This window comes from Scyliorhinus torazame, chromosome 7 (genome assembly GCF_047496885.1).
Source record: "Scyliorhinus torazame isolate Kashiwa2021f chromosome 7, sScyTor2.1, whole genome shotgun sequence".
Lineage (NCBI taxonomy): Eukaryota > Metazoa > Chordata > Chondrichthyes > Carcharhiniformes > Scyliorhinidae > Scyliorhinus > Scyliorhinus torazame.
In genome coordinates this window covers 91,889,939-91,915,462 of record NC_092713.1, presented here as the reverse complement: position 1 = coordinate 91,915,462, position 25,524 = coordinate 91,889,939, and the positions used below count along the sequence as shown (strand labels likewise).

General features: G+C 48.1%; 1 protein-coding gene across 10 annotated transcripts in view; it reads left to right on the top strand.

The window, feature by feature from the left end:
- lrrc7 (leucine rich repeat containing 7) overlaps nt 1–25,524 on the top strand; it is an 895,132-nt gene that overhangs the window by 616,329 nt on the left and 253,279 nt on the right. For all 10 annotated transcript variants that reach the window (XM_072511053.1, XM_072511057.1, XM_072511054.1 and 7 more), the window contains 2 exons: nt 18,238–18,310; nt 22,070–22,199. In XM_072511053.1, coding sequence (XP_072367154.1) covers nt 18,238–18,310; nt 22,070–22,199 — 203 coding nt within the window. The remainder of the gene's footprint in view (nt 1–18,237; nt 18,311–22,069; nt 22,200–25,524) is intronic.

Below are 25,524 nucleotides of genomic sequence, written 5' to 3'. Positions count from 1 at the left end.
TCTGGGGATCTCAGGAACAGTGTTGGCCCTGCTGTTATCAGAGTGACTCTGGCTTGCAAGCTATTTGAAATAAAATAAAACAATATCTACAAATCCGAACTCAGCCTTTTGATTGAGACCAGACTGGACAGAAAGAACTCAATTTCATCACTGCTGTACCACACCTGTAGAGTGGGCTGTGTGCTCCCCATACCACAATCTAGTAAAAGTTGTGGGTCAGGTGAACTCCATGCTACACTTTAGGGTTCTCTAAACCCTGGCCCATAACACAATGGAAAGCCAGCCGAGATGTGTTAAGCACAAATTGTGTGTAACTAATATGCTTGATGTTTTTGATGAGGTAGGTGATGTTCATGAAGTTGATGTGGCGTGCATGGACTTACAAAAGTCTTTGATATAGAGCCGTACAACAGATTTGCGAGTAAAGTTAGAGCTCATGGATTAAAAATGACAATAACAACATGGAAATGAAGTTGGTGAGTGACAGGTAACTGAAAGTAGTGGTGAATGGTTCTTTTTCTGATTGGGGAAAGGTTGACTTTGGATTCCCCAGGGTCAGTGTTATGGTTTCTCTTCTTCTTGATAAAAATCAATGATCTAGATTTTTGATGTGCAGAGCACAATTTCCAAATTTGCAGATGGCTCGAAATGTGGAACTATTGTGAACTATAAGGATGAAAATCTGGAGCATCAAAAGGTGATAAACAGGTTAGAGGAATGGAAAGACTGAAGGAATGGAGAAGTGTGAAGGCAAATAAAGAGTAACATTAAATGGCGTGCAGAAGGGGTATCTGTGACAAAATTATTGAAGGTGTCAGGGTCGGCTGAGAGTGCTGTTAAAAAACATACACAATCCTAGGTTTTATTAATAGGTGCATAGAGTACCGACACAAGGAAATTATGATGAATCCTTTTAAAACACTGGTTTGGCCTCAAATGGAGTATTGCATCCAGAAGGGAGTCAGTTAGCTCGGTTGGCTGGATGGCTGCTTCCTGATGCGGAACGATGCCAACATCGTGGGTTCAATTCTGTATCAGCCGAGGTTACCCATGAAGCCCTGCTTTCTCAACCTTGCCCCTCGCCTGAGGTGTGATGGCTCTCATGTTAAATAACCACCAGTTAGCTTTCTCTCAAAATGGGGAGAGCAGTCCTCAGGTACTATGATGTCGTGGGTCCCGCACCTTAGTAAGGATATGAAGGTATTAGCGAGGGTGCAGAACAGTTCCATGAGAATAATTTCAGGGATGAAGAACTTCAATTATGTAGATAGGTTGGAGAGGTTGGCACTGTTCTCCCTGGAGGAGAAGATTGAGAGGAGATTTGATCGAGGTATTCAAAATCATGAGGGGTCTGGACAGAGCAGATAGAGAGAAACCATTGTTGGAAGGATCGAGAGTAAGGGGAGGCAGTGGCATAGTGATATTGTCGCTGGACTGGTAATCCAGAGACCCAGGATAAAGCCCTGGGTTGGAATCCCACTTGGGTTTGAATCCCACCAAATGGTGAAATTTGGAATTAAAAGTCTAATAGAACATAGAACATAGAACAATACAGCGCAGTACAGGCCCTTCGGCCCACGATGTTGCACCGAAACAAAAGCCATCCAACCTACACTATGCCATTATCATCCATATGTTTATCCAATAAACTCTTAAATGCCCTCAATGTTGGCGAGTTCACTACTGTAGCAGGTAGGGCATTCCACGGCCTCACTACTCTTTGCGTAAAGAACCTACCTCTGACCTCTGTCCTATATCTATTACCCCTCAGTTTAAAGTTATGTCCCCTCGTGCCAGCCATATCCATCCGCGGGAGAAGGCTCTCACTGTCCACCCTATCCAACCCCCTGATCATTTTGTATGCCTCTATTAAGTCTCCTCTTAACCTTCTTCTCTCCAACGAAAACAACCTCAAGTCCATCAGCCTTTCCTCGTAAGATTTTCCCTCCATACCAGGCAACATCCTGGTAAATCTCCTCTGCACCCGCTCCAAAGCCTCCACGTCCTTCCTATAATGCGGTGACCAGAACTGTACGCAATACTCCAAATGCGGCCGTACCAGAGTTCTGTACAGCTGCAACATGACCTCCCGACTCCGGAACTCAATCCCTCTACCAATAAAGGCCAACACTCCATAGGCCTTCTTCACAACCCTATCAACCTGGGTGGCAACTTTCAGGGATCTATGTACATGGACACCTAGATCCCTCTGCTCATCCACACTTTCAAGAACTTTACCATTAGCCAAATATTCCACATTCCTGTTATTCCTTCCAAAGTGAATCACCTCACACTTCTCTACATTAAACTCCATTTGCCACCTCTCGGCCCAGCTCTGCAGCTTATCTATATCCCTCTGTAATCTGCTACATCCTTCCACACTATCGACAACACCACCGACTTTAGTATCGTCTGCAAATTTACTCACCCACCCTTCTGCGCCTTCCTCTAGGTCATTGATAAAAATGACAAACAGCAACGGCCCCAGAACAGATCCTTGTGGTACTCCACTTGTGACTGTACTCCATTCTGAACATTTCCCATCAACCACCACCCTCTGTCTTCTTTCAGCTAGCCAATTTCTGATCCACATCTCTAAATCACCCTCAATCCCCAGCCTCCGTATTTTATGCAATAGCCTACCGTGGGGAACCTTATCAAACGCTTTGCTGAAATCCATATACACCACATCAACTGCTCTACCCTCGTCTACCTGTTCAGTCACCTTCTCAAAGAACTCAATAAGGTTTGTGAGGCATGACCTACCCTTCACAAAGCCATGCTGACTATCCCTGATCATATTATTCCTATCTAGATGATTATAAATCTTGTCTCTTATAATCTCCTCCAAGACTTTACCCACTACAGACGTGAGGCTCACCGGCCTATAGTTGCCGGGGTTGTCTCTGCTCCACTTTTTGAACAAAGGGACCACATTTGCTGTCCTCCAGTCCTCTGGCACTATTCCTGTAGCCAATGATGACATAAAAATCAAAGCCAAAGGTCCAGCAATCTCTTCCCTGGCCTCCCATAGAATCCTAGGATAAATCCCATCAGGTCCCGGGGACTTATCTATTTTCAGCCTGTCCAGAATTGCCAACACCTCTTCCCTACGTACCTCAATGCCATCTATTCTATTAGCCTGGGGCTCAGCATTCTCATCCACAACATTATCTTTTTCCTGAGTGAATACTGACGAAAAATATTCATTTAGTATCTCGCCTATCTCTTCAGACTCCACACACAATTTCCCATCCCTGTCCTTGACTGGTCCTACTCTTTCCCTAGTCATTCGCTTATTCCTGACATACCTATAGAAAGCTTTTGGGTTTTCCTTGATCCTTCCTGCCAAATACTTCTCATGTCCCCTCCTTGCTCGTCTTAGCTCTCTCTTTAGATCCTTCCTCGCTACCTTGTAACTATCCATCGCCCCAACCGAAACTTCACAATTCATCTTCACATAGGCCTCCTTCTTCCTCTTAACAAGAGATTCCACTTCCTTGGTAAACCACGGTTCCCTCGCTCGACGCCTTCCTCCCTGTCTGACCGGTACATACTTATCAAGAACACGCAGTAGCTGATCCTTGAACAAGCCCCACTTATCCAGTGTGCCCAACACTTGCAGCCTACTTCTCCACCTTATCCCCCCCAAGTCACGTCTAATGGCATCATAATTGCCCTTCCCCCAGCTATAACTCTTGCCCTGCGGTGTATACTTATCCCTTTCCATCATTAACGTAAACGTCACCGAATTGTGGTCACTGTCCCCAAAGTGCTCTCCTACCTCCAAATCCAACACCTGGCCTGGTTCATTACCCAAAACCAAATCCAACGTGGCCTCGCCTCTTGTTGGCCTGTCAACATATTGTTTCAGGAAACCCTCCTGCACACACTGTACAAAAAACGACCCATCTATTGTACTCGAACTATATCTTTTCCAGTCAATATTTGGAAAGTTAAAGTCTCCCATAATAACTACCCTGTTACTTTCGCTCATATCCAGAATCATCTTCGCCATCCTTTCCTCTACATCCCTAGAACTATTAGGAGGCCTATAAAAAACTCCCAACAGGGTGACCTCTCCTTTCCTGTTTCTAACTTCAGCCCATACTACCTCGGAAGAAGAGTCCCCATCTAGCATCCTCTCCGCCACCGTAATACTGCTCTTGACTAGCAGCGCCACACCTCCCCCTCTTTTGCCTCCTTCTCTGAGCTTACTAAAACACCTAAACCCCGGAACCTGCAACATCCATTCCTGTCCATGTCTCCGAAATGGCCACAACATCGAAGTCCCAGGTACCAACCCACGCTGCCAGTTCCCCTACCTTGTTTCGTATACTCCTGGCATTGAAGTAGACACACTTCAAACCACCTACCTGAACACTGGCCCCCTCCTGCGATGTCAAATCTGTGCTCCTGACCTCTATACTCTCATTCTCCCTTACCCTAAAACTACAATCCAGGTTCCCATGCCCCTGCTGCATTAGTTTAAACCCCCCCAAAGAGCACTAACAAATCTCCCCCCCAGGATATTTGTGCCCCTCAGGTTCAGATGTAGACCATCCTGTCTGTAGAGGTCCCACCTTCCCCAGAAAGAGCCCCAGTTATCCAAAAATCTGAATCCCTCCCGCCTGCACCATCCCTGTAACCACGTGTTTAAATGCTCTCTCTCCTTATTCCTCATCTCACTATCACGTGGCACGGGCAACAACCCAGAGATAACAACTCTGTTTGTTCTAGTTCTGAGCTTCCATCCTCGCTCCCTGAAAGCCTGCCTGACATCCTTGTCCCCTTTCCTACCTATGTCGTTGGTGCCAATGTGGACCACGACTTGGGGCTGCTCCCCCTCCCCCCTAAGGACCCGGAAAACACGATCCGAGACATCACGTACCCTTGCACCTGGGAGGCAACATACCAAACGTGAGTCTCTCACGCTCCCACAAAATCTCCTATCTGTGCCCCTGACTATAGAGTCCCCAATTACTAATGCTCTGCTCCTCTCCCCCCTTCCCTTCTGAGCAACAGGGACAGACTCCGTGCCAGAGGCCCGTACCCCATGGCTTACCCCTGGTAAGTCGTCCCCCCCACAAGTATCCAAAGCGGTATACTTGTTTCTCAGGGGTACGACCGCAGGGGATCCCTGCACTGACTGTTTTTTCCCAGTCCCTCTTACAGTTACCCACCTATCTCCAATCTTTGGTGTAACTAATTCCCTGAAGCTGCTATCTATGACCCCTTCTGCCTCCCGAATGATCCGAAGTTCTTCCAACTCCAGCTCCAGTTCCCTAACTCGGTCTTGGAGGAGCTGGAGATGGCAGCACTTCCTGCAGGTAAAATCAGCAGGGACACTAACTGCATCCCTCACCTCAAACATCCTGCAGGAGGAACATTGCACTCCCTTCCCTGCCATTCCTCCAACTCTCTACCAAGATCTGGCTAAAAAATAATAATAATATAATAAAATATGGTACTTACCTCAGACCAATGGGTTTTATTATTAGGTTAGAGGAGGAGGGCGGGTGGGAGACACTACACGTGTAGTGTCTCGGGTTTCCTCTCCACCAGAATTTATTGGGGAGGGTCTTCCCAGACGTCCGCGGGTCGACTTCCTGTTCCCGCCTAAAAAACTAATTTAAAATAAAAGAAAATAAAAAAAAAAGAAAAATTCTCAGCTCCTGCTGAAATTGACTAACCAGCCAGCTGTTCTCACGCCGCCGAAATCGACTGGCCTGCCCCTGCAAAGACAAGTGCTTTTAAAGGTTGACTTACCTCCCAGCAACCTCCTTCCGCAATGCTCCCGCTGAAACTGACTCACCACTCACCAGCTGTTCTCATGCCGCCGAAATCGACTGGCCTGCCCCTGCAAAGACAAGTGCTTTTAAAGGTTGACTTACCTCCCAGCAACCTCCTTCCGCAATGCTCCCGCTGAAACTGACTCACCACTCACCAGCTGTTCTCCCGCCGCCGAAATCGACTGGCCTGCCCCTGCAAAGACAAGTGCTTTTAAAGGTTGACTTACCTCCCAGCAACCTCCTTCCGCAATGCTCCCGCTGAAACTGACTCACCACTCACCAGCTGTTCTCCCGCCGCCGAAATCGACTGGCCTGCCCCTGCAAAGACAAGTGCTTTTAAAGGTTGACTTACCTCCCAGCAACCTCCTTCCGCAATGCTCCCGCTGAAACTGACTCACCACTCACCAGCTGTTCTCACGCCGCCGAAATCGACTGGCCTGCCCCTGCAAAGACAAGTGCTTTTAAAGGTTGACTTACCTCCCAGCAACCTCCTTCCGCAATGCTCCCGCTGAAACTGACTCACCACTCACCAGCTGTTCTCACGCCGCCGAAATCGACTGGCCTGCCCCTGCAAAGACAAGTGCTTTTAAAGGTTGACTTACCTCCCAGCAACCTCCTTCCGCAATGCTCCCGCTGAAACTGACTCACCACTCACCAGCTGTTCTCACGCCGCCGAAATCGACTGGCCTGCCCCTGCAAAGACAAGTGCTTTTAAAGGTTGACTTACCTCCCAGCAACCTCCTTCCGCAATGCTCCCGCTGAAACTGACTCACCACTCACCAGCTGTTCTCCCGCCGCCGAAATCGAATGATGATGATTAAATCATTGAATGCTCTTTAGGGGAAGGAAACCTGTTGTCCTTACCTGGTCTGGCCTACACGTGACTCCGAATCCACAGCAATATGGTTGACCCTTAAATGCCCTCAGGGATAGGCAATAAATGCTGGCTCAGCCAGTGACACCCACATTCCATGAACAAATAAAAAAAGAGCCCCAAATTTAAGGTGATTGGCAAAAAGGATTTTCACCAGTGAATGGTTAGGGTCTGGAATCCATTGTGTGAGAGAGTGGTGAAGGCAGATTCAATCATGGCTATCAAAAGAGAAATAGATCATAATCGGAAAAGGAAAAATAATTGAAAAGTTATGACAAAAGGATGAGTGAGTGGCACTGTGTGAATTGCTCTTGAGAGAGCCAGCACAGACACGGCAGAACGGCATTGTTCTCTGCTGTAAGTATTCTATGATTCTGTGATTCTAACTGTGATTATAAAGTCGTTGGGAGATACACAAACTGGGGGGAAAAAGCTTATTAAAACAGTGCCATCTGTTGGTTTGGTATCAGTTTTGTAAGTAGAGATTATGAGACACTTTTGAAGTATTTGCAGGGCTGCCACCCATTGTGTGTTCCCCCTTGCATCGGTTGAGACAGGAAAGCACACCAGCAATTTTTAAACTCTTTGACACATGCACATCCACACCTTTGTTGCGACAGGCATCACTTTATCACAGTAAAAATAATATATCTGTAATGCCACACATAAATCTTACAAGTTAAACACACCAGGCATTCTCTCAACATTAGTTACCTGTACAATGCATGTTCATGGACTTGCACAGGTGACATTGGCCAGGCTGTTTGAGACACAGGGTTGGATTTTCATCCTTGAGGAGCGTAGTGCGAGTTAGGAAAATTCCCAGCTCAGCCCACCCATCTCGGCCCACTGTTACGACCGGTCCTCAGGTGAAATTCCCCAATTTGATATGATTCTGGATGAGATATCCCCAAATTTACATGCTCTCGGTTGAGGGGAGATGAACTGGCTCCCTCTCTTTATTCAAGTCCATTTGGTTGATCACAACAAAGTTAATTTAAAAAGGATCCCCTCCTTCATTGATATCTTTGCCTAGTCCAAATGTATTTATGTTTTAAAAGGAGTCAATTTAACAAGACTTTCTTGAGTTAAAGAAAAAGTGAGTTTATTAGTTCTAAAACACAAGAAGAAAAATGATAAAATGCAACATTCATACACACGATTACAAAATTAGAAATGAGAAGTGAAACCAAAAATAAAAGTTTAAAAAGATATGTAAATTAGTCTTTGGCTTGTTGTTGAGGAGAAGATGGTGAAACTTTGCAGTAGTTAAATTGAGTGATTCCAGTAGAGTTGACTTCAGCAGTTGATTTTGAGATTCTTGGTTTTGCATGTTAGCTGAACAGAGTTGTCCTGTTTCCTTTTCGACTGTGGCTTTGCTGACTTTGTGACTTGCTTCCAGCAATCTGAGAGGTAGAGATTTTTTTACCTGTTGTAGATGGGATGCCTAGTGGATGTTCTTCACTAATGCAGTAGAACTCGAACACTAGACGAGCACACAGAGACTAGGGTTGCAGTTGGTTTCTTCACTACTTTTCTTGTGTATTCCTGGCAGAAGGAAAACAAAAACATGTCCTCCAACTCATATCATGTCCACAGTCTGGGATATAACTCCGAGGAGATGGTTTGTGTTGAGATGGTAATCAGCCTCCATTATTTCTACAGGAGATTGCAGTTAAATTTTTGCATTGCCTCTTGTCCTTTGAAGTGTTTCTGTCTGAAAAAGAGGCCAAAGGGTGGGTGAGGAGACATGAGGTGGCATGGATAGGGAATGGGGAGTGCGTGTGAAGTGAGGGGTCGTGAGAGGCAAGAGCTGGAGGTGAAAATGGTGTGTTAGTCCATCCTCTCTAGACTAGTTGGTCATCTGTAATCCACATTGGAATTCCAGCACGTTGTCACTTTACAGTCTCAGCCAAGTTTTGTTTGTATGTCCTTTTTAAAAACACATCTTACTTAAAAATTCAAAAGTGAGGTTATGGAGTTAGGGTGGGGTGAATGGGGTAGAGTGCTCTTTCGAAGGTCAGTGCAGACTCAATAGGTCAAATGGCTTCCTTCTGCACTGGAAGGATTCTATCGTTGTGAAATTGACAGCATATATCATAGAACCAGAGTTTTCAATCAAGTAATTTTTCGCCAAGGTCTCAAGTGTTTCAACAAGCTAATGGATGTTCAGGCTCTCAGTGAAGAATATATAATTCAAATGGGAAAGTTGAAAGTTATTAATTTTACATATCCTTCTGCCTATAGTGTTGTTGCTTCCTTTCCATGTATAGTGAGTGAATGGGCATGGAAGTGCCATAGATTGTCATGGGAGCATGAGAGGCCATTGGGGTTGTTTGGGTTATTCATATCTTGGCATGAGGGGCATTGAGGTTTGGGGGAATACCTTGGCATGGGGCGGATGAGGGGCCATTGAAGTTATTTGGAGGACCATTCCTAGGAATGGGGGGCATGGGAGCCATAGGGGGTGAGTGAGGGTCCTATCTTGATTTGAGGGGGAGGGTGCGTGAGGAGGACCATTCGAACTTGCCTTTCAAAAAGTTCCCTCAGACAGAGTATGGTTCACAATATTTCTGAAGTGCCGTGAGCCATAGCTCTTGGAAAAGCTGGTCAACCCCATGAATATTGCGGAGGACTAGGACATGCCTATCCTGGCAATAGAGACCGACGGGTTGAGAGTGCAGGATGCAGGCTCACAATCCAAACTATCCCACAGAGAATTGTAAAGACACAGAAGGAGGCTAGTTGGCCCATCCTGTCTGTTCACTGGCTCTCAGGATAAGCATTCTGTTCTCCTTACTTCTCCCCATAACTCTGCACATTGTGCCGATCCAGTGACTGCGTCGCGCTCTCCCTTGAGCGTGGTGCAGCCGGTGAAAGCCGGGAGAGCCATCTCGCGGGCTTTCCAGAAGTCTTCACCCAAATCCCGCGAGGCTTTGGAGTCAGAACCCCACCCACAAGGGGTGGCATGAGCCAAAGACGGTTTTAAATCGGCTTCAGCAAATCTACTCTATATCCATTGGCATTGTGGGATCCACCGGCCTCCCCGGCGAGGCTGCAGCCGGGCGCTGTTCAGCACTGGTCCCAGTCTCCCGGGCCATCAGATACCCCTGGGTGGTTAGGGTCAGTGCAGGGTGATCGCCTGGCCCTCCCCCTGTTACGTGGGCACCTTGGCACTGTCCAGCTGGCACTGCCAAGGTGCCGCAATGGCACTGACAAGCTGGCAGGAGCACTGCCCTGGTACCAGGGTGCCAGTGCAATAGTGCCCTGGTGCCAGGCTGGCCCTGCTAAGGGCCAGGGAGTAAGGGGGTGTGATGCCCACGAAAGGAGGGTGGATGGGGGGTTTGAAGGGTGGGGGTGTGCTGGGCAGGTAAGTAGGGGCCTCCAAGAGGTTGGGGTTTGACAGGTGAGGGTTCTGGAATGGAGGGGGTGCTGTAAGGGAGTTTGCCCCCTCCCCAGGGACTCTATAGCGGAGTGTCCTCACCTGGGGGGTGTGGGGTAGTGCCCATGTGTGTAGGGGTGACATTGCCCATGGGTGAGAGGTGTAAGGGTCCCACAAGCTCCCTAGTGCTAAAAACAAATTCTAAGGGCGGGATTCTCCGGCTTCACTTGCCCGTTTGACTTTCCCATTGTCCGTGTCTCACCCGTGGCAATCTTTCAGTGGAGGGGGCAGAAGAATCCAGCCTTAATTGTGGGCTAAACCAGTGAGAAACTCCCTAAGACCCCAAAAAATGACTAAGTGTCATTCAATAGCGGTGGGGAACTCACCTCCAGACCCTGCGGAAAATTCCCTGAAAAACCGCCACATATGAACTTAGAAATATTTCCGCCCATTGTCTCTTTTCAAGTAACTGTCTAATTCTGTTTTGAATGCCTCGATTAAAGCTTGTTCTCCCACACTCACCAGTACATTTCACTTAACCACTTGCTGTGTGAAAAAAGATTTTTCTCTTCTCATTTTGGCTTCTTTTGTCAATTACTTAAAATTGGTGCCTCTCATTTCCACCCTTTGATGAGTGGAAACAGTCTTTCCCGATTCTCTGTCCAGACCCGTCATGATATTCAATACTTTTATCAAATTTCCTCTCAATCTTCTCATCTCCATGGAAAACTGTCCCAACTTCTCCACTCTACCGTGGTGCACCAGGTGTGTTAAAGAGAGGTGAACCGGCCCAGGTCGGGAACGGATCAGGTCAAATCCTCCGTGCTGTTCAGTAGTTGGATCGCACCTGTGAATAGATACAGCAGTGCAGCCTGACCAACACAGCGAGACCCATCCTTTAAGGTTTGTTTGCACTGAGTGCTGAATTTGGTGCTTTTTGAGTGCGATAGTGAGAGTTTGGTGACCGAGGGAGTATAAGGCTTCATTTTTATCTAAAGTTTAGTCTTTCTTTTATTTAGTTAATTAACTTAAAAGTTGCTGTTTGGTTTAGAAGAAGGTGAATTTTCAATCAGCTTTAAACAGGCTTCTACTTCTAGGCACTTGCAGCTGGAGCTTGTTAATTAGTTAATTGGATTAGGCCAGTTTTTCAGAGGCTAGATTCACAGTATAAAAGTGATCCCCTACAGTGCAGACTTTGTTTGCACTGAGTGCTGAATTTGGTGCTTTTTGAGTGCGATAGTGAGAGTTTGGTGACCGAGGGAGTGCTGAATTTGGTGCTTTTTGAGTGCGATAGTGAGAGTTTGGTGACCGAGGGAGTGCTGAATTTGGTGCTTTTTGAGTGCGATAGTGAGAGTTTGGTGACCGAGGGAGTTAGGTGAGGAGGGAGTAAGGTGCTCCTTTCATTTTGTTTCCAACATTTCCGCAAAGAGTGCGAAGAGAGCCAGGAGTTTACAGGAAGTGTAGCTGACTGGGAGCAGAGTCGGAGGGCGGAGATCTAGTTAGTCCACACAGCAGCTATATTCTGTAAGGTAAGAGGGGATGGAGGCTAGGCCAGTTACATGCTCCTCCTGTAGGATGTGGGTGGTGAGGGATACCACCGGTGTCCCCACTGACTATACCTGCGGGAAGTGCACCCAACTTCAGCTCCTCAAAGACCGTGTTAGGGAACTGGAGCTGAAGCTGGATGAACTTCGGATCATCCGGGAGGCAGAGGGGGTGATTGAGAAGAGTTACAGGGAGGTAACCACACCCAAGGTACTGGACAAGAATAGCTGGGTTACAGTCAGGGGGAAAAAAACAAACAGGCAGACAGTGCAGGGATCCCTCGTGGCCGTTCCCCTTCAAAACAAGTATACCGTTTTTGATGCTGTTGGGGGGGATGACCTACCGGGGGAAGGCCCTAGCGGTCAGGTCTCTGGCACGGAGTCTGGCTCTGGGGCTCAGAAGGGCAGGGGGGGAGAATAGAAAAGCAATAGTTGTAGGAGATTCAATGGTTAGGGGAATAGATAGGAGATTCTGTGGTCGCGAGCGAGACTCCCGGAAGGTATGTTGCCTCCCGGGTGCCAGGGCCAGGGATGTCTCGGATCGTGTCTTCAGGATCCTTAAGGGGGAGGGGGAGCAGCCAGAAGTCGTGGTGCACATTGGTACCAACGACATAGGTAGGAAAAGTGGTGTGGAGGTAATAAACAAGTTTAGGGAGTTAGGCTGGAAGTTGAAAGCCAGGACAGACAGAGTTGTCATCTCTGGTTTGTTGCCGGTGCCACGTGATAGCGAGGCTAGGAATAGGGAGAGAGTGCAGTTGAACACGTGGCTGCAGGAATGGTGTAGGAGGGAGGGCTTCAGGTATTTGGATAATTGGAGCGCATTCTGGGGAAGGTGGGACCTGTACAAGCAGGACGGGTTGCATCTGAACCAGAGGGGCACCAATATCCTGGGAGGGAGGTTTGCTAGTACTCTTCGGGAGGGTTTAAACTAATTTGGCAGGGGAATGGGAACCGGATTTGTAGTCCAGCAACTAAGGTAGCCGATATTCAGGACGCCAAAGCGTGTAATGAGGCAGTGGGGAAGGGAACACTGACAAAGGAGAGTATTTGCAGGCACGGAGATGGGTTGAAGTGTGTATACTTCAACGCAAGAAGCATCAGGAATAAGGTGGGTGAACTTAAGGCATGGATCGGTACTTGGGACTACGATGTGGTGGCCATCACGGAAACTTGGATAGAAGAGGGGCAGAAATGGTTGTTGGAGGTCCCTGGTTACAGATGTTTCAATAAGATTAGGGAGGGTGGTAAAAGAGGTGGGGGGTGGCATTATTAATTAGAGATAGTATAACAGCTGCAGAAAGGAAGTTCGAGGAGTATCACCCTATTGAGGTAGTATGGGTTGAAGTCAGAAATAGGAAAGGCGCAGTCACCTTGTTAGGAGTTTTCTATAGGCCCCCCAATAGTAGCAGAGATGTGGAGGAACAGATTGGGAAACAGATTTTGGAAAGGTGCAGAAGTCACAGGGTAGTAGTCATGGGTGACTTTAACTTCCCAAATATTGAGTGGAAACTCTTTAGATCAAATAGTTTGGATGGGGTGGTGTTTGTGCAGTGTGTCCAGGAAGCTTTTCTAACACAGTATGTAGATTGTCCGACCAGAGGAGGGGCAATATTGGATTTAGTACTTGGTAATGAACCAGGGCAAGTGATAGATTTGTTAGTGGGGGAGCATTTTGGAGATAGTGACCACAATTCTGTGACTTTCACTTTAGTAATGGAGAGGGATAGGTACGTGCAACAGGGCAAGGTTTACAATTGGGGGAAGGGTAAATACGATGTTGTCAGACAAGAATTGAAGTGCATAAGTTGGGAACATAGGCTGGCAGGGAAGGACACAAGTGAAATGTGGAACTTGTTCAAGGAACAGGTGCTACGTGTCCTTGATATGTATGTCCCTGTCAGGCAGGGAAGAGATGGTTGAGTGAGGGAACCATGGTTGACAAGAGAGGTTGAATGTCTTGTTAAGAGGAAAAAGGTGACTTATGTAAGGCTGAGGAAACAAGGTTCAGACAGGGCATTGGAGGGATACAAGATAGCCAGGAGGGAACTGAAGAAAGGGATTAGGAGAGCTAAGAGAGGGCATGAACAATCTTTGGCGGGTAGGATCAAGGAAAACCCCAAGGCCTTTTACACATATGTGAGAAATATGAGAATGACTAGAGCGAGGGTAGGTCCAATCAAGGACAGTAGCGGGAGATTGTGTATTGAGTCTGAAGAGATAGGAGAGGTCTTGAATGAGTACTTTTCTTCTGTATTTACAAATGAGAGGGGCGATATTGTTGGAGAGGACAGTGTGAAACAGATTGGTAAGCTCGAGGAAATACTTGTTAGGAAGGAAGATGTGTTGGGCATTTTGAAAAACTTGAGGATAGACAAGTCCCCCGGGCCTGACGGGATATATCCAAGGATTCTATGGGAAGCAAGAGATGAAATTGCAGAGCCGTTGGCAATTATCTTTTCATCCTCACTGTCAACAGGGGTGGTACCAGGGGATTGGAGAGTGGCGAATGTCGTGCCCCTGTTCAAAAAAGGAACTAGGGATGACCCTGGGAATTACAGGCCAGTTAGTCTTACTTCGGTGGTCGGCAAAGTAATGGAAAGGGTACTGAAGGATAGGATTTCTGAGCATCTGGAAAGACACTGCTTGATTAGGGATAGTCAGCACGGATTTGTGAGGGGTAGGTCTTGCCTAACAAATCTTATTGAATTCTTTGAGGAGGTGACCAAGCATGTGGATGAAGGTAAAGCAGTGGATGTAGTGTACATGGATTTTAGTAAGGCATTTGATAAAGTTCCCCATGGTAGGCTTATGCAGAAAGTAAGGAGGCATGGGATAGTGGGAAATTTGACCAGTTGGATAACAAACTGGCTAACCGATAGAAGTCAGAGAGTGGTGGTGGATGGCAAATATTCAGCCTGGATCCCAGTTACCAGTGGCGTACCGCAGGGATCAGTTCTGGGTCCTCTGCTGTTTGTGATTTTCATTAATGACTTGGATGAGGGAGTTGAAGGGTGGGTCAGTAAATTTGCAGACGATACAAAGATTGGTGGAGTTGTGGATAGTAAGGAGGGCTGTTGTCGGCTGCAAAGAGACATAGATAGGATGCAGAGCTGGGCTGAGAAGTGGCAGATGGAGTTTAACCCTGAAAAGTGTGAGGTTGTCCATTTTGGAAGGACAAATATGAATGCGGAATACAGGGTTAACGGTAGAGTTCTTGGCAATGTGGAGGAGCAGAGAGATCTTGGGGTCTATGTTCATACATCTTTGAAAGTTGCCACTCAAGTGGATAGAGCTGTGAAGAAGGCCTATGGTGTGCTCGCGTTCATTAACAGAGGGATTGAATTTAAGAGCCATGAGGTGATGATGCAGCTGTACAAAACTTTGGTAAGGCCACATTTGGAGTACTGTGTACAGTTCTGGTCGCCTCATTTTAGGAAGGATGTGGAAGCTCTGGAAAAGGTGCAAAGAAGATTTACCAGGATGTTGCCTGGAATGGAGAGTAGGTCTTACGAGGAAAGGTTGAGGGTGCTAGGCCTTTTCTCATTAGAGCGGAGAAGGATGAGGGGCGACTTGATAGAGGTTTATAAGATGATCAGGGGAATAGATAGAGTAGACAGTCAGAGACTTTTTCCCCGGGTGGAACACACCATTACAAGGGGACATAAATTTAAGGTGAAAGGTGGAAGATATAGGACGGATATCAGAGGTAGGTTCTTTACCCAGAGAGTAGTGGGGGCATGGAATGCACTGCCTGTGGAAGTAGTTGAGTCGGAAACATTAGGGACCTTCAAGCAGCTATTGGATAGGTACATGGATTACGGTAAAATGATATAGTGTAGATTTATTTGTTCTTAAGGGCAGCACGGTAGCATTGTGCATAGCACAATTGCTTCACAGCTCCATGGTCCCAGGTTCGATTCCGGATTGGGTCATTGTCTGTGCGGAGTCTGCACGTCCTCCCCGTGTCTGCGTGGGTTTCCTCCGGGTGCTCCGGTTTCCTCCCACAGTCCAAAGATGTGCGGGTTAGGTGAATTGGCCAATGATAAATTGCCCTTAATGTCCAAATTGCCCTTGGTGTTGGGTGGAGGTGTTGAGTTTGGGTAGGGTGCTCTTTCCAAGAGCCGGTGCAGACTCAAAGGGCCGAATGGCCTCCTTCTGCACTGTAAATTCAATGATAATCTATGATTAATCTAGGACAAAGGTTCGGCACAACATCGTGGGCCGAAGGGCCTGTTCTGTGCTGTATTTTCTATGTTCTATGTTCTATGTTCATAACTGAAGCTCTTAATCCCTGGAACCATTCTCCTCAACCTCTTCTGCATTCTCCCCATGCCTTCATGTCCTTCCTATAGTGCGGTGCCCAGAACTGGACACAGCACTCACGCTGAGGCTGAACTAATTATTTATGCAAGTTCAACATAACCTCCTTGTTCTTGTGCGCTAGGTATTCTGAATGTATCATTAACTTCGCCTCAACCTCTTCTGCCACCTTCAATGGCTTATGCACATATACACCCAAGTCCCTCTGCTCTGCACCATCTTTAGAGTTGTATCCTTTATTTTATATTGTCCCTCCATGTTCTGAACAAAATGTATCGCCTCACATTGAACTTCATCTGCCACCTTTCTGCTCATTCCAGTCCATCTGAAGTTTGTTGAGATCAACACGCTAATATAAACATAATGTAAAAGACACTCCCAAAAATCAGTAATCCAAACAATGGGATGATCCCGCCTTGGCAAAAATCCAGCCCATGGTTTCTGCTATTCCAGATTGAGTTGTAGAGATTGCAAGCTTCGATGACCTATTTCCACAAAGGTCACTGGACATAACAGGGGATTGGCAGGAGAAGACATGGGTTATGGAGGTGTTTCTCCTAAAGATGCCACATTACACCCAGCCACCATCCACTGAAATTACTCAGTCTATGTCAGATAGCACGCAGGACTGAGCAGCCATCATCTCATTATATGTAATGTTGGCAGATTGAGACAGCCAGAAAACAGAGCTTCAACAATCTCATTACGTCCAATGCCTGTTTCTACACAAATCTCTGAACATACGAAGGATATGCTCATCAGAAGAGGAGTGACAGGAGCTAGTACGAATGATGACTATGTATCTTAGGGTGACACCGAAGTCCTACATCATGGGCGGGATTCTCCGACCCCCCGCCGGGTTGGAGAATCACCGGGGGCGGCGTGAATCCCGCCCCCGCTGGCCGCCCAATTCTCCGGCACCGAAAATTCGGCGGGGGCGGAAATCGCGCTGCGCCGGTCGGCGCCCCCCCCCCCCCCCCGGCGATTCTCCAGCCCACGATGGGCCGAAGTCCCGCTGCTGTCATGCCAGTCCCACCGGCGTGAATCAAACCACCTGCCTTACTGGCGGGACTGGTGGCACAGGCGGGCTCCAGGGTCCTGGGGGGGGGGGCGCGGGGCGATCTGGCCCCAGGGGGTGCCCCCATGGTGGCTTGGCCCACGATCGGGGCCCACCGATCCGCGGGCGGGCCTGTGCCGTGGGGGCACTCCTTTCCGTCCGCCTCGGCCATAGCCTCCGCGATGGCCGATGCGGAAGTGACACACCCCCACGCATGCGCGGGGATGATGTCAGCAGCCGACCAGCGCAGTCCCTTTCGGCCCCGGCTGGCGTGGCGCCAAAGGCATTTCCCGCCGGCCGGAGGTGCGCAAACCACTCCGGCGCGGGCCTAGCCCCTCAAGTTGAGGGCTTGGCCCCTAAAGGTGCAGAGAAATCCGCACCTTTGGGGCGGCCCGACGCCGGAGTGGTTCACGCCACTCCATCCCGCTGAGACCCCCCGTCCCGCCGGGTAGGGGAGAATCCCGGCCCATGTCTCATCTCACATGAATGTAGATATGTCACCACTGCTATGTTAGTTGTGTTGGCAGCAATTATAGGGCTACCTCATGGTGCAGCACTGGACGACTTCCTTCCCAAGAGGCATGCGTTAAGAGACAGCAACCAGCCATCATGTTCTTTTCTTACTGAGGAATCAATGAGACAGATCAGTAAGTTAGAGAATGAAAAATAAATACCATGGTTGGGACGGGATTCTCCGCCGGCGTGATTCTCCGTTATGCCGGTGCCGGGGGTTTCCCGTCGGCGTGGGGCTGCCCCACAATGGGAAACCCCATTGACCGGCTGGCATAACGGAGAATCCTGCTGGCCGGTCGTGGCAGAAATGTGGCGGGGCAGGGCGGGGCGGTGAATCCCGCCCCATATACTTGCATAAAGAGAGTGTCCAAGAAAAAGATACACTGAGCACACATGTACTTCACTGTATTTGAGGAAATAAAATGAATTGCTATTTTCTTTGAATTGCGACCTGACCCTTCACTTGAAATGGGGTGAAATAAGATAGTAGTAAATAAATGTATAGACAGTTGTGCGGCGCAGAGAAAGTAATGTGAGAAAAGTACATATTGCTTCACTTTATTAGGATATAATTTATATGTGTGTGTACAAATGTATATGGATATATATGTGTGTGTTTGTGTATGTATTATTAGTGTATGTGCATATAGACAAAATCAATGTGAATTTAGTAGAAAGGACAGTAAAGTATTTACTGACTACTTAAGAATTTGCCAGTTACGAGTTACTGAATTTTTATCTCTTCTGTCCACAAGGAATATTGAAAAAACTTACAACATTGAAGGTGGATGACAATCAGCTTAACATTTTACCCAATGCAATTGGAGGGTAAGTAGATGATGACAGGATTAGGCTCTGTTGTGGTGCCCAGCGGGCAAATGTTTTACTAATACTTAAATAAAAGCGAAATACTGCAGATGCTGAAAATCTGAAATAAAAAGAGAACATGCTGGATATACTCAAAGGCCTGGCAGCATCCCTGGAGAAACAAACAGAGTTAGCGTTTCAAGTGTAATATAACTCTTTTCCTGAAGAAGTGTCATAATAATAATCTTTATTAGTGTCACAAGTCGGCTTATATTAACACTGTAATGAAGCTACTGTGAAAATCCCCTAGTCACCACACTCCGGTGCCTGTTCGGGTACACTGAGGGAGAATTCAGAATGTCCAATTCACCTAACAAGCACGTCTTTCAGGACATGTGCGAGGAAACCGGAGCACCTGTAGGAAACCCACGCAGACAAAGGGAGAACATACAGGCTCCGCACAGACAGTGATCCAAGCTGGGAATCAAACCCGGGTCCCTGGCGCTGTGAAGCAACAGTGCTAACCACTGTGCTACCATGCGGCCCAGTCATATTTGACTTGCAATGTTAACAATGTTTCTCTCTCACAGATGCTGCCTGACCAGCTGGGTATTTCCAGCATTTTCTGTCTTGGTAACACTCGCTGCTTAAACCGATATATGAAGGATGGGCCATCGGATAAAATCTTTGAGCACTGGAAATGGCTTAACCTCAGTTATTCCAGGTTTTCTTTTTGCAACATCAATACTGTAAAGCGTTAAGTTAAATCACATGCGTTCCTCAATTCTTCAGATTTGATTCCTACTCCCATGAAAGCAGAGCAGAACCATGGCCTGAATTTTCAGGATGGCGAGCGCTTGACGCCATCATTCTGCACTGTAGGAATTCTATGATTCTATCACCCTGAGAGTCAACAGGGAACACATCCCCACCGATTCCGACAGGCCCACTGCCATTTCATTCTCAGTGGATTCTGATTGGCAGCAGTTGGAACTCCTGTCTGCAATTGGATGGAAGTCCCGCCTTGGAGAACTGTTGGCTAATCAGAGGCACAGAGCGGAGGAGCCAGAAGGGGCACTACAACACCATGCGGAGATTTTCTCCGATATCAGCAAAGGCTGATGTCAGGAGGGAAAGGCGGCACTGAGGCCGTCAACGGCAGTGGCAGCTATTTCTGCCATATAGTCAGGGACTTAGAAACAAAAATTGCAGTGAGGGTTTCACAACGTATCACTGCAGGTGGCTTCTGATTCGCCCATCCTGCCATCAAATCAGTCACACAAAAGCCATTTTAAAAGTCCGCAACATGCACAGCTAGGAAACCAGAAAACCATCTTCACCCAGGTGCACCCCCCTGGCTTCAAATTACAGCACCACTGACTCCTGGCATCAAGCTGGCACTAACCTAGCACCACCCTGACATGACACTGGCAAGACCTTCTCCCCTGAACGCTGCATTCATCTCCGAGCTGCCTGGAAGTACTGCTTGTGAGGTGCATGCCTTCTGAGACCAGTCATGCTTTATGCCATTTTGACATCACGCCGCCATGAATGGATGTTTTGACATGGTGGTAGGATTCCGGTATACAGGCCTGATAATTATATGTTAATATATTACAATGAGGTATCCAATGTTGAACATCAGGGAAGGTGGCCCGTCACTGATGGTGGAGATGGGACAATCAATTCTTGCTCTTACATCATCGTGAAACACAACGCCGTCGCCGAGCCTACCTGACATGAACGGGAGCAGAAAATCCCGGCTTAGGTCCCAGGAGCCACAAATCCGGAGTCGTGGGGAGGGTAGAGGACGCCCGGGGTGGGGTGGGATGAGGAGGGGGACGTGGTCAAGAACGGGGCAACCTTGGCATTGTGGGGTAGGCCTGCAGGGAGGGCCAGAGCCCCCCACCGTCCCTGACAGCAGGGTACCTCCTCTCTGGAAGCACCTTCCGATTATGCACCGGTTATCCCTGCCCGAGATCGAGGGTGAGAATTTATTATTTTCCCACATTCAGTCACCGAGTGCCTGCTGGCCTACAAAGTAAGGCTGCGTGGGAAAATGCCCTTAAATAGCCATTAAGAGGGGCAGCACGGTTGCACAGTGGTTAGCATTGCTGCCTCACAGCGCCGAGGTCCCAGGTTCGATCCCAGCTCTGGGTCACTGTCCGTATGGAGTTTGCACATTATCCCCATGTTTGCGTGGGTCTCACCCCACAACTCAAAGATGTGCAAGGTAGGTGGATTGAACATGCTAAATTGCCCCGAATTGGAAAAAATGAATTGGGTGCTCTAAATTTATTTTTTTAAAGTAGCTATTAAGTGAAGACCTGCCCCACCGTAAAATCATGGGCGAGGTTCTCCGACACCCCACCGGGTGGGAGAATCGCCGCCGCGCCGTGGGGTCTGGACGTTCACGGCCATGGAGCTCAGGGAGTGCGCCATCCATGTCTGGCTCTGTACAACGCCGTCTATCACCCGACCAATGGCGCTGATACTGTCAGCGATGGCCTGCAGAGACTGGGCCATGGCCTGCTGGGACTAGGCCATGGCCTGCTGGGACTGGGCCAGGTTGTTGAGTGCCTCTGCGATGTTCTGGCTCTGGCCCACGGCTTCCTGTGCGACGGCAGCCCGAGACCACGGGCCGCGGAGATCACGTGCCCGGATAGCCCCAGGCCTTGCAGGCCCAGACCTAGGCCCGACGCCGTTGCCACCATTGTCTCCACCCCGGACGCCACCCGTGCGGTGTTGGCCTGTGTGACACTCATGACCGGCACCATTTCCTGCTCCTGGAGGCGGATGCACTCGTGCACTTGGGTGGACTGTATCAGGCGGGGGAACTCCAGGGACCTGGGCCTCGTCCGGGTGACAGGTGTTTGCCGGGGCTGGGCTGCCCTCCACCGTCCTGCCCCTCGGCTGCTCCTACCTCCACCTGCTGTACCGGAGCAGCTATTTGGTGCCACCAGTTAGTGTCCCAGAAGCCTCACCATTAACATGGCCAACCGAGGTGAGTGTCTCTGCGATGGCGGGGGGTGGAGGAGAGAGCTGTGACGCAACCTCAGTATCTTCATCGGACCCGTGATTGGAGGTCCACTGGGGTGCCATGTCCTGTCTGTTTATCCCCTCCGTCTCGGTGTCGTGTTGTGTCCTTTCATGTCTGTCTGTCCCCTGTGTGCTGGTGTCCTGTGTCGTTGTGTCGTGTCCGTCTGTCCCCTGTGTGCTAGTGTCCTGTGTCGTCGTGTCGTGTCTGTCTGTCCCCTGTGTGCTGGCGTCCTGTGTCGTTGTGTTGTCACTGGACTGGGCTGGGGGACTGTTGTTGGAGCTGCCCTCCCTGTCGCTGCGAGAGACCCTGTGGGCTGGCCGCCCAGGCGCTGGCCGGGGGCGGTGTAAGCCTGATGCGCCCCGTTGGTCCGCGTCGGCTGGCCATCCAGGTGCTGGATGCGGGCGATGTCTGCCGGGTGCTCCAGGTCGGTCACCACGTGGCCCTGCAACACACAGTACACCATCATGGTTAGGCGGGTGCAGGGGTGTGTGGTTCGCGGTACAGGGTGAGGGGGGAGTGCTGAGGTGAAAGGGCTGAGGGGAAAGTGCTGAGGGGAGAGGGCTGAGGGGAGAGGAAAAATATGCTTCTCAAAACGAGCTCAGTTTGCACCCATAATTCCAATTGCACTCAAAACAGAATTTCTAACCTACTGTCTTAAGTTGGGTGTCTCAATCATTTGGATTTTGCAGCCAACATTGGACTCTAAAAGCTGTTTAACTATGTTTTCCTCTCTGCATCAGACTTTCTGTCTTGGAGGAGTTTGACTGCAGTTGTAATGAACTTGAGTCTCTTCCTCACACCATTGGATATCTGCACAATCTCCGGACCTTTGCTGTTGATGAAAACTTCCTGGTAGAGTTGCCCAGAGAGGTGAGCTGCCTTTGTATGGCTCTACAATTTTAATAAATCATTATTAAATATAGCTTAAATTAGAAATAACCTTTAAATCCTTTTTGCTGTTTTAAAAGTTCAACAAGCATTCTAAATTAAAATAAAATTGACAAAGTATTGTTTAAATTGTTATTTTGGTGAAAAGCTTCTCAATCAAGGCAATGAGTTTCTGCTTTAGCATTCCTGCTATCAGCTCGGGGCACATGTCAGAAATTGTGCAACCACAGCCGATAATTTTCCAACCAAGTGGAATGTTAATCCCATCATTCCTGAAGTATTTGAAGTTAATGTTAATTTCAGTTACAAAGACAACTTTCATATAAACTTCAAAGCTTCCTTTCATCATCACCTATTCTTACTCAATGTTCCAAGGTATCAAAAAACCTTCAGATCTCTCTGCCTCCCTTAGTCTTCCCTGCGCCTGCAATCTGTGGGCTTTGAAAAACCCAAACTGGGTATCACAGTTGTTATTTAGAGTTAGCATGGCTCAACTGGTACACTCTTGCCTCTGAGTCATAAGGCTCTGGGTTTAAGTTTGTCTCCAGGGCTTGAGCATAGATATCAAGGCTGATACTGCAGTGCAACCCAGAGGGAGTGCTGCACTGCTCAAGGTGCCATCTTTTGGATGAGATGTTAAAACAACATCCCAAATCTGCCTGTTTGGGTGAAGAACCTTGGCACTATCTTGAAGAATAGCAGGGAGTTATCCCTAGTGTCATGGTCAATATTTATCCCTCAGTCAATATTGTAAAATAACAATAATGCTTTGCTGTTTGTGGGAGATTGTTGTGCACTAATTGGCTGCTCCATTTTGTACATCACAATAGTGATGGCGTTTCAAAAATATTTGAATGGCTGTAAAGCACTTTGGGGTGACTGGTGCAGGAAAAGCACTGTATAAATGCAAATCTATCTTTCTTCTTCCTTTTCTCTTGACGTATCTAATCTGCATCCTCTATGTTCAACTTGAATGGGCTTATGCACTATAGGTGCATCTTCACTTAGATATTTTTCATTATATGTACACATTATTATTTTATGTTTTGCATATATATTGACAAACCTTTAAAATTTTTGCAATTTTAGCCTCCCTAAAACAGTCAGGCCTGTAATATGCAATAAACAAGAATTGGTTGTTGTAAATAATATTTGTCATACGGTTCACGGTCAGCGAAAACGGCGACGCGGACGCAAAATCCCGCAAGAGTCGGGCAACGAGATTCTCGCTGGTGGGATCACATTTCCCGATTTTCCCCACCCTTTACCAGTGATGTAACGTGGTTCCCATCCTTATTTAAATACCTTTTCATCAATTTGAATATTATTAAACGGCCTGCATGTCACATCACATAAACCCCCCTCATTGAATATTCAAACATCTTTATGAAGACGGGAAACAGTCGAACAGATCCCACTGGGGCGCCAAGGTAAGGCTAGCCGCTGATGGGAGAGGGGCATGCCCGTGTAGGCCCTGACCCTGCCCGCAGCACAGGTGGCACTGCGTGGGTGCCAGGCTGGCAGTACTAAATGCCCGGGTGCCAGAGGGAGTGCCAGTGTAACACCCTGCCCTGTCCCCGACTGCCTGGAGGGCTTTAATAGTCTGGGAGACTGTCCCAGGTGCCATTATGACTGGTCCACATTTGTGGAAATCAGTACTAAACGGCACCCTGGTGCGGTCTCCAGGTGCGGCCGTTAGGTCCCGGATGCCGGGAGAATCCTACTAATGCATATTCAAATTAGCCTACTTGCTCATTTAAATATGCAGATTTGGATCATGCCCAGTGAGATCTCTCGCGAGATTGAACGGTCTCGAACATCACCAAGTTGGGCGCAACAAGGCCATTAAATCATGCCCCTTGTATGCTGTGGCATCATTGCTAGGGCAGCATGGTAGCACAGTGGTTAGCACTGTTGCTTCACAGCTCCAGGGTCCCATGTTCAATTCCCGGCTTGGGTCACTATCTGTGTGATGTCTGCACGTTCTCCCTGTGTCTGCGTGGGATTCCTCCGGGTTCTCCGGTTTCCTCCCACAATTCCCAAAAGATGTGCTGTTAGGTCATTTGGACATTTTGAATTCTCCCTCTGTGTACCCGAACAGGCACTGGAATGTGGCTACTAGGGGATTTTCACAGTAACTTCATTGCTGTGTTGGTGTAAGCCTACTTGTGACAATAAAGATTATCCAAGGAAAACAACTTTAAAAGTTTGTCAAGTCAACTCTGCAAAGAACAAAGAACATTGCAGTACAGGAACAGACCTTCAGCCCACCAAGCCTGCGCCAATCAGATTCCTTATTTGAACCTGTCAGTTATTGCCCAAACAATCTGTATCCATCCATTCACCGCCCATTCATGTGTCTGTGAAGATGCATCTTAAACATTGTTATTGTGCCTGCCTACACCACCTCCACTGGCAACATGATCCAGGCACCCACCACCCTCTGTGTGAAAATCCTTCCTCACACATCTCCCCTAAACATTCCCCCTCTCACCTTTAACCTGTGGCCTGTTGTATTTGAGTCTTCCACCCTGGGAAAAACATTCTGAGTATTCACCTCTCCTAATTTTGTAGACCTTAATCAGGTCTCCCCTCAGCCTCTGTCTTTCCAACAAAAACAATCCGAGTTTATTCAACCTCTCCTCATAGCTACCACCCTCCAGACCAGGCAACATCCTGGTAGACCGTCTTTGCTCTCCCTCCAAGGCATCCACGTCCTTCTGGTAGTGTGGTGACCAGAACTGCACGCAATATTCCAAATGTGGCCTGACTAAAGTTTTATACAACTCTAACATGACCTGCCAACTCTTGGACCCAATACCCCGGCCGATGAAGGCAAGCGTGTCGTATGCCTTCTTGACCATCTTACCCACTGGCATTGCCACTTTCATGCAACTATGGACCTGAATGCCCAGATCCCTCTGTATGTCAATACTCCCAAGAATGCTGAAGAATTTTAAGATTCAAAAGAAATAAAGGGCGCGATTTAACCACTGCGTTTCATCGGTGATGTGTTGGGTGTTTTGGATCACAAACAGGTCACCAACACTGGAAGTGGTGCAACTCTATTTTATTATAAGGGTAACTATATTAACATACTTGAACTGTGGGTAAATGCAATACCAGCTTTAACTGTTGACCCTTGCCTAGTCCAAACCAGGGATGCACTCAGCACATGGTGAATGTCTGTGTTGCAGGCTGTGAGCTCTGTGCGCTGAGCTGGCTGCTACTAGAATGAGCGGGAACTCTCCTGTCCCCTGTCTTTATGGTGCGTGTGCTCTCACTGGTGATTGGCTGCGGTGTTGTG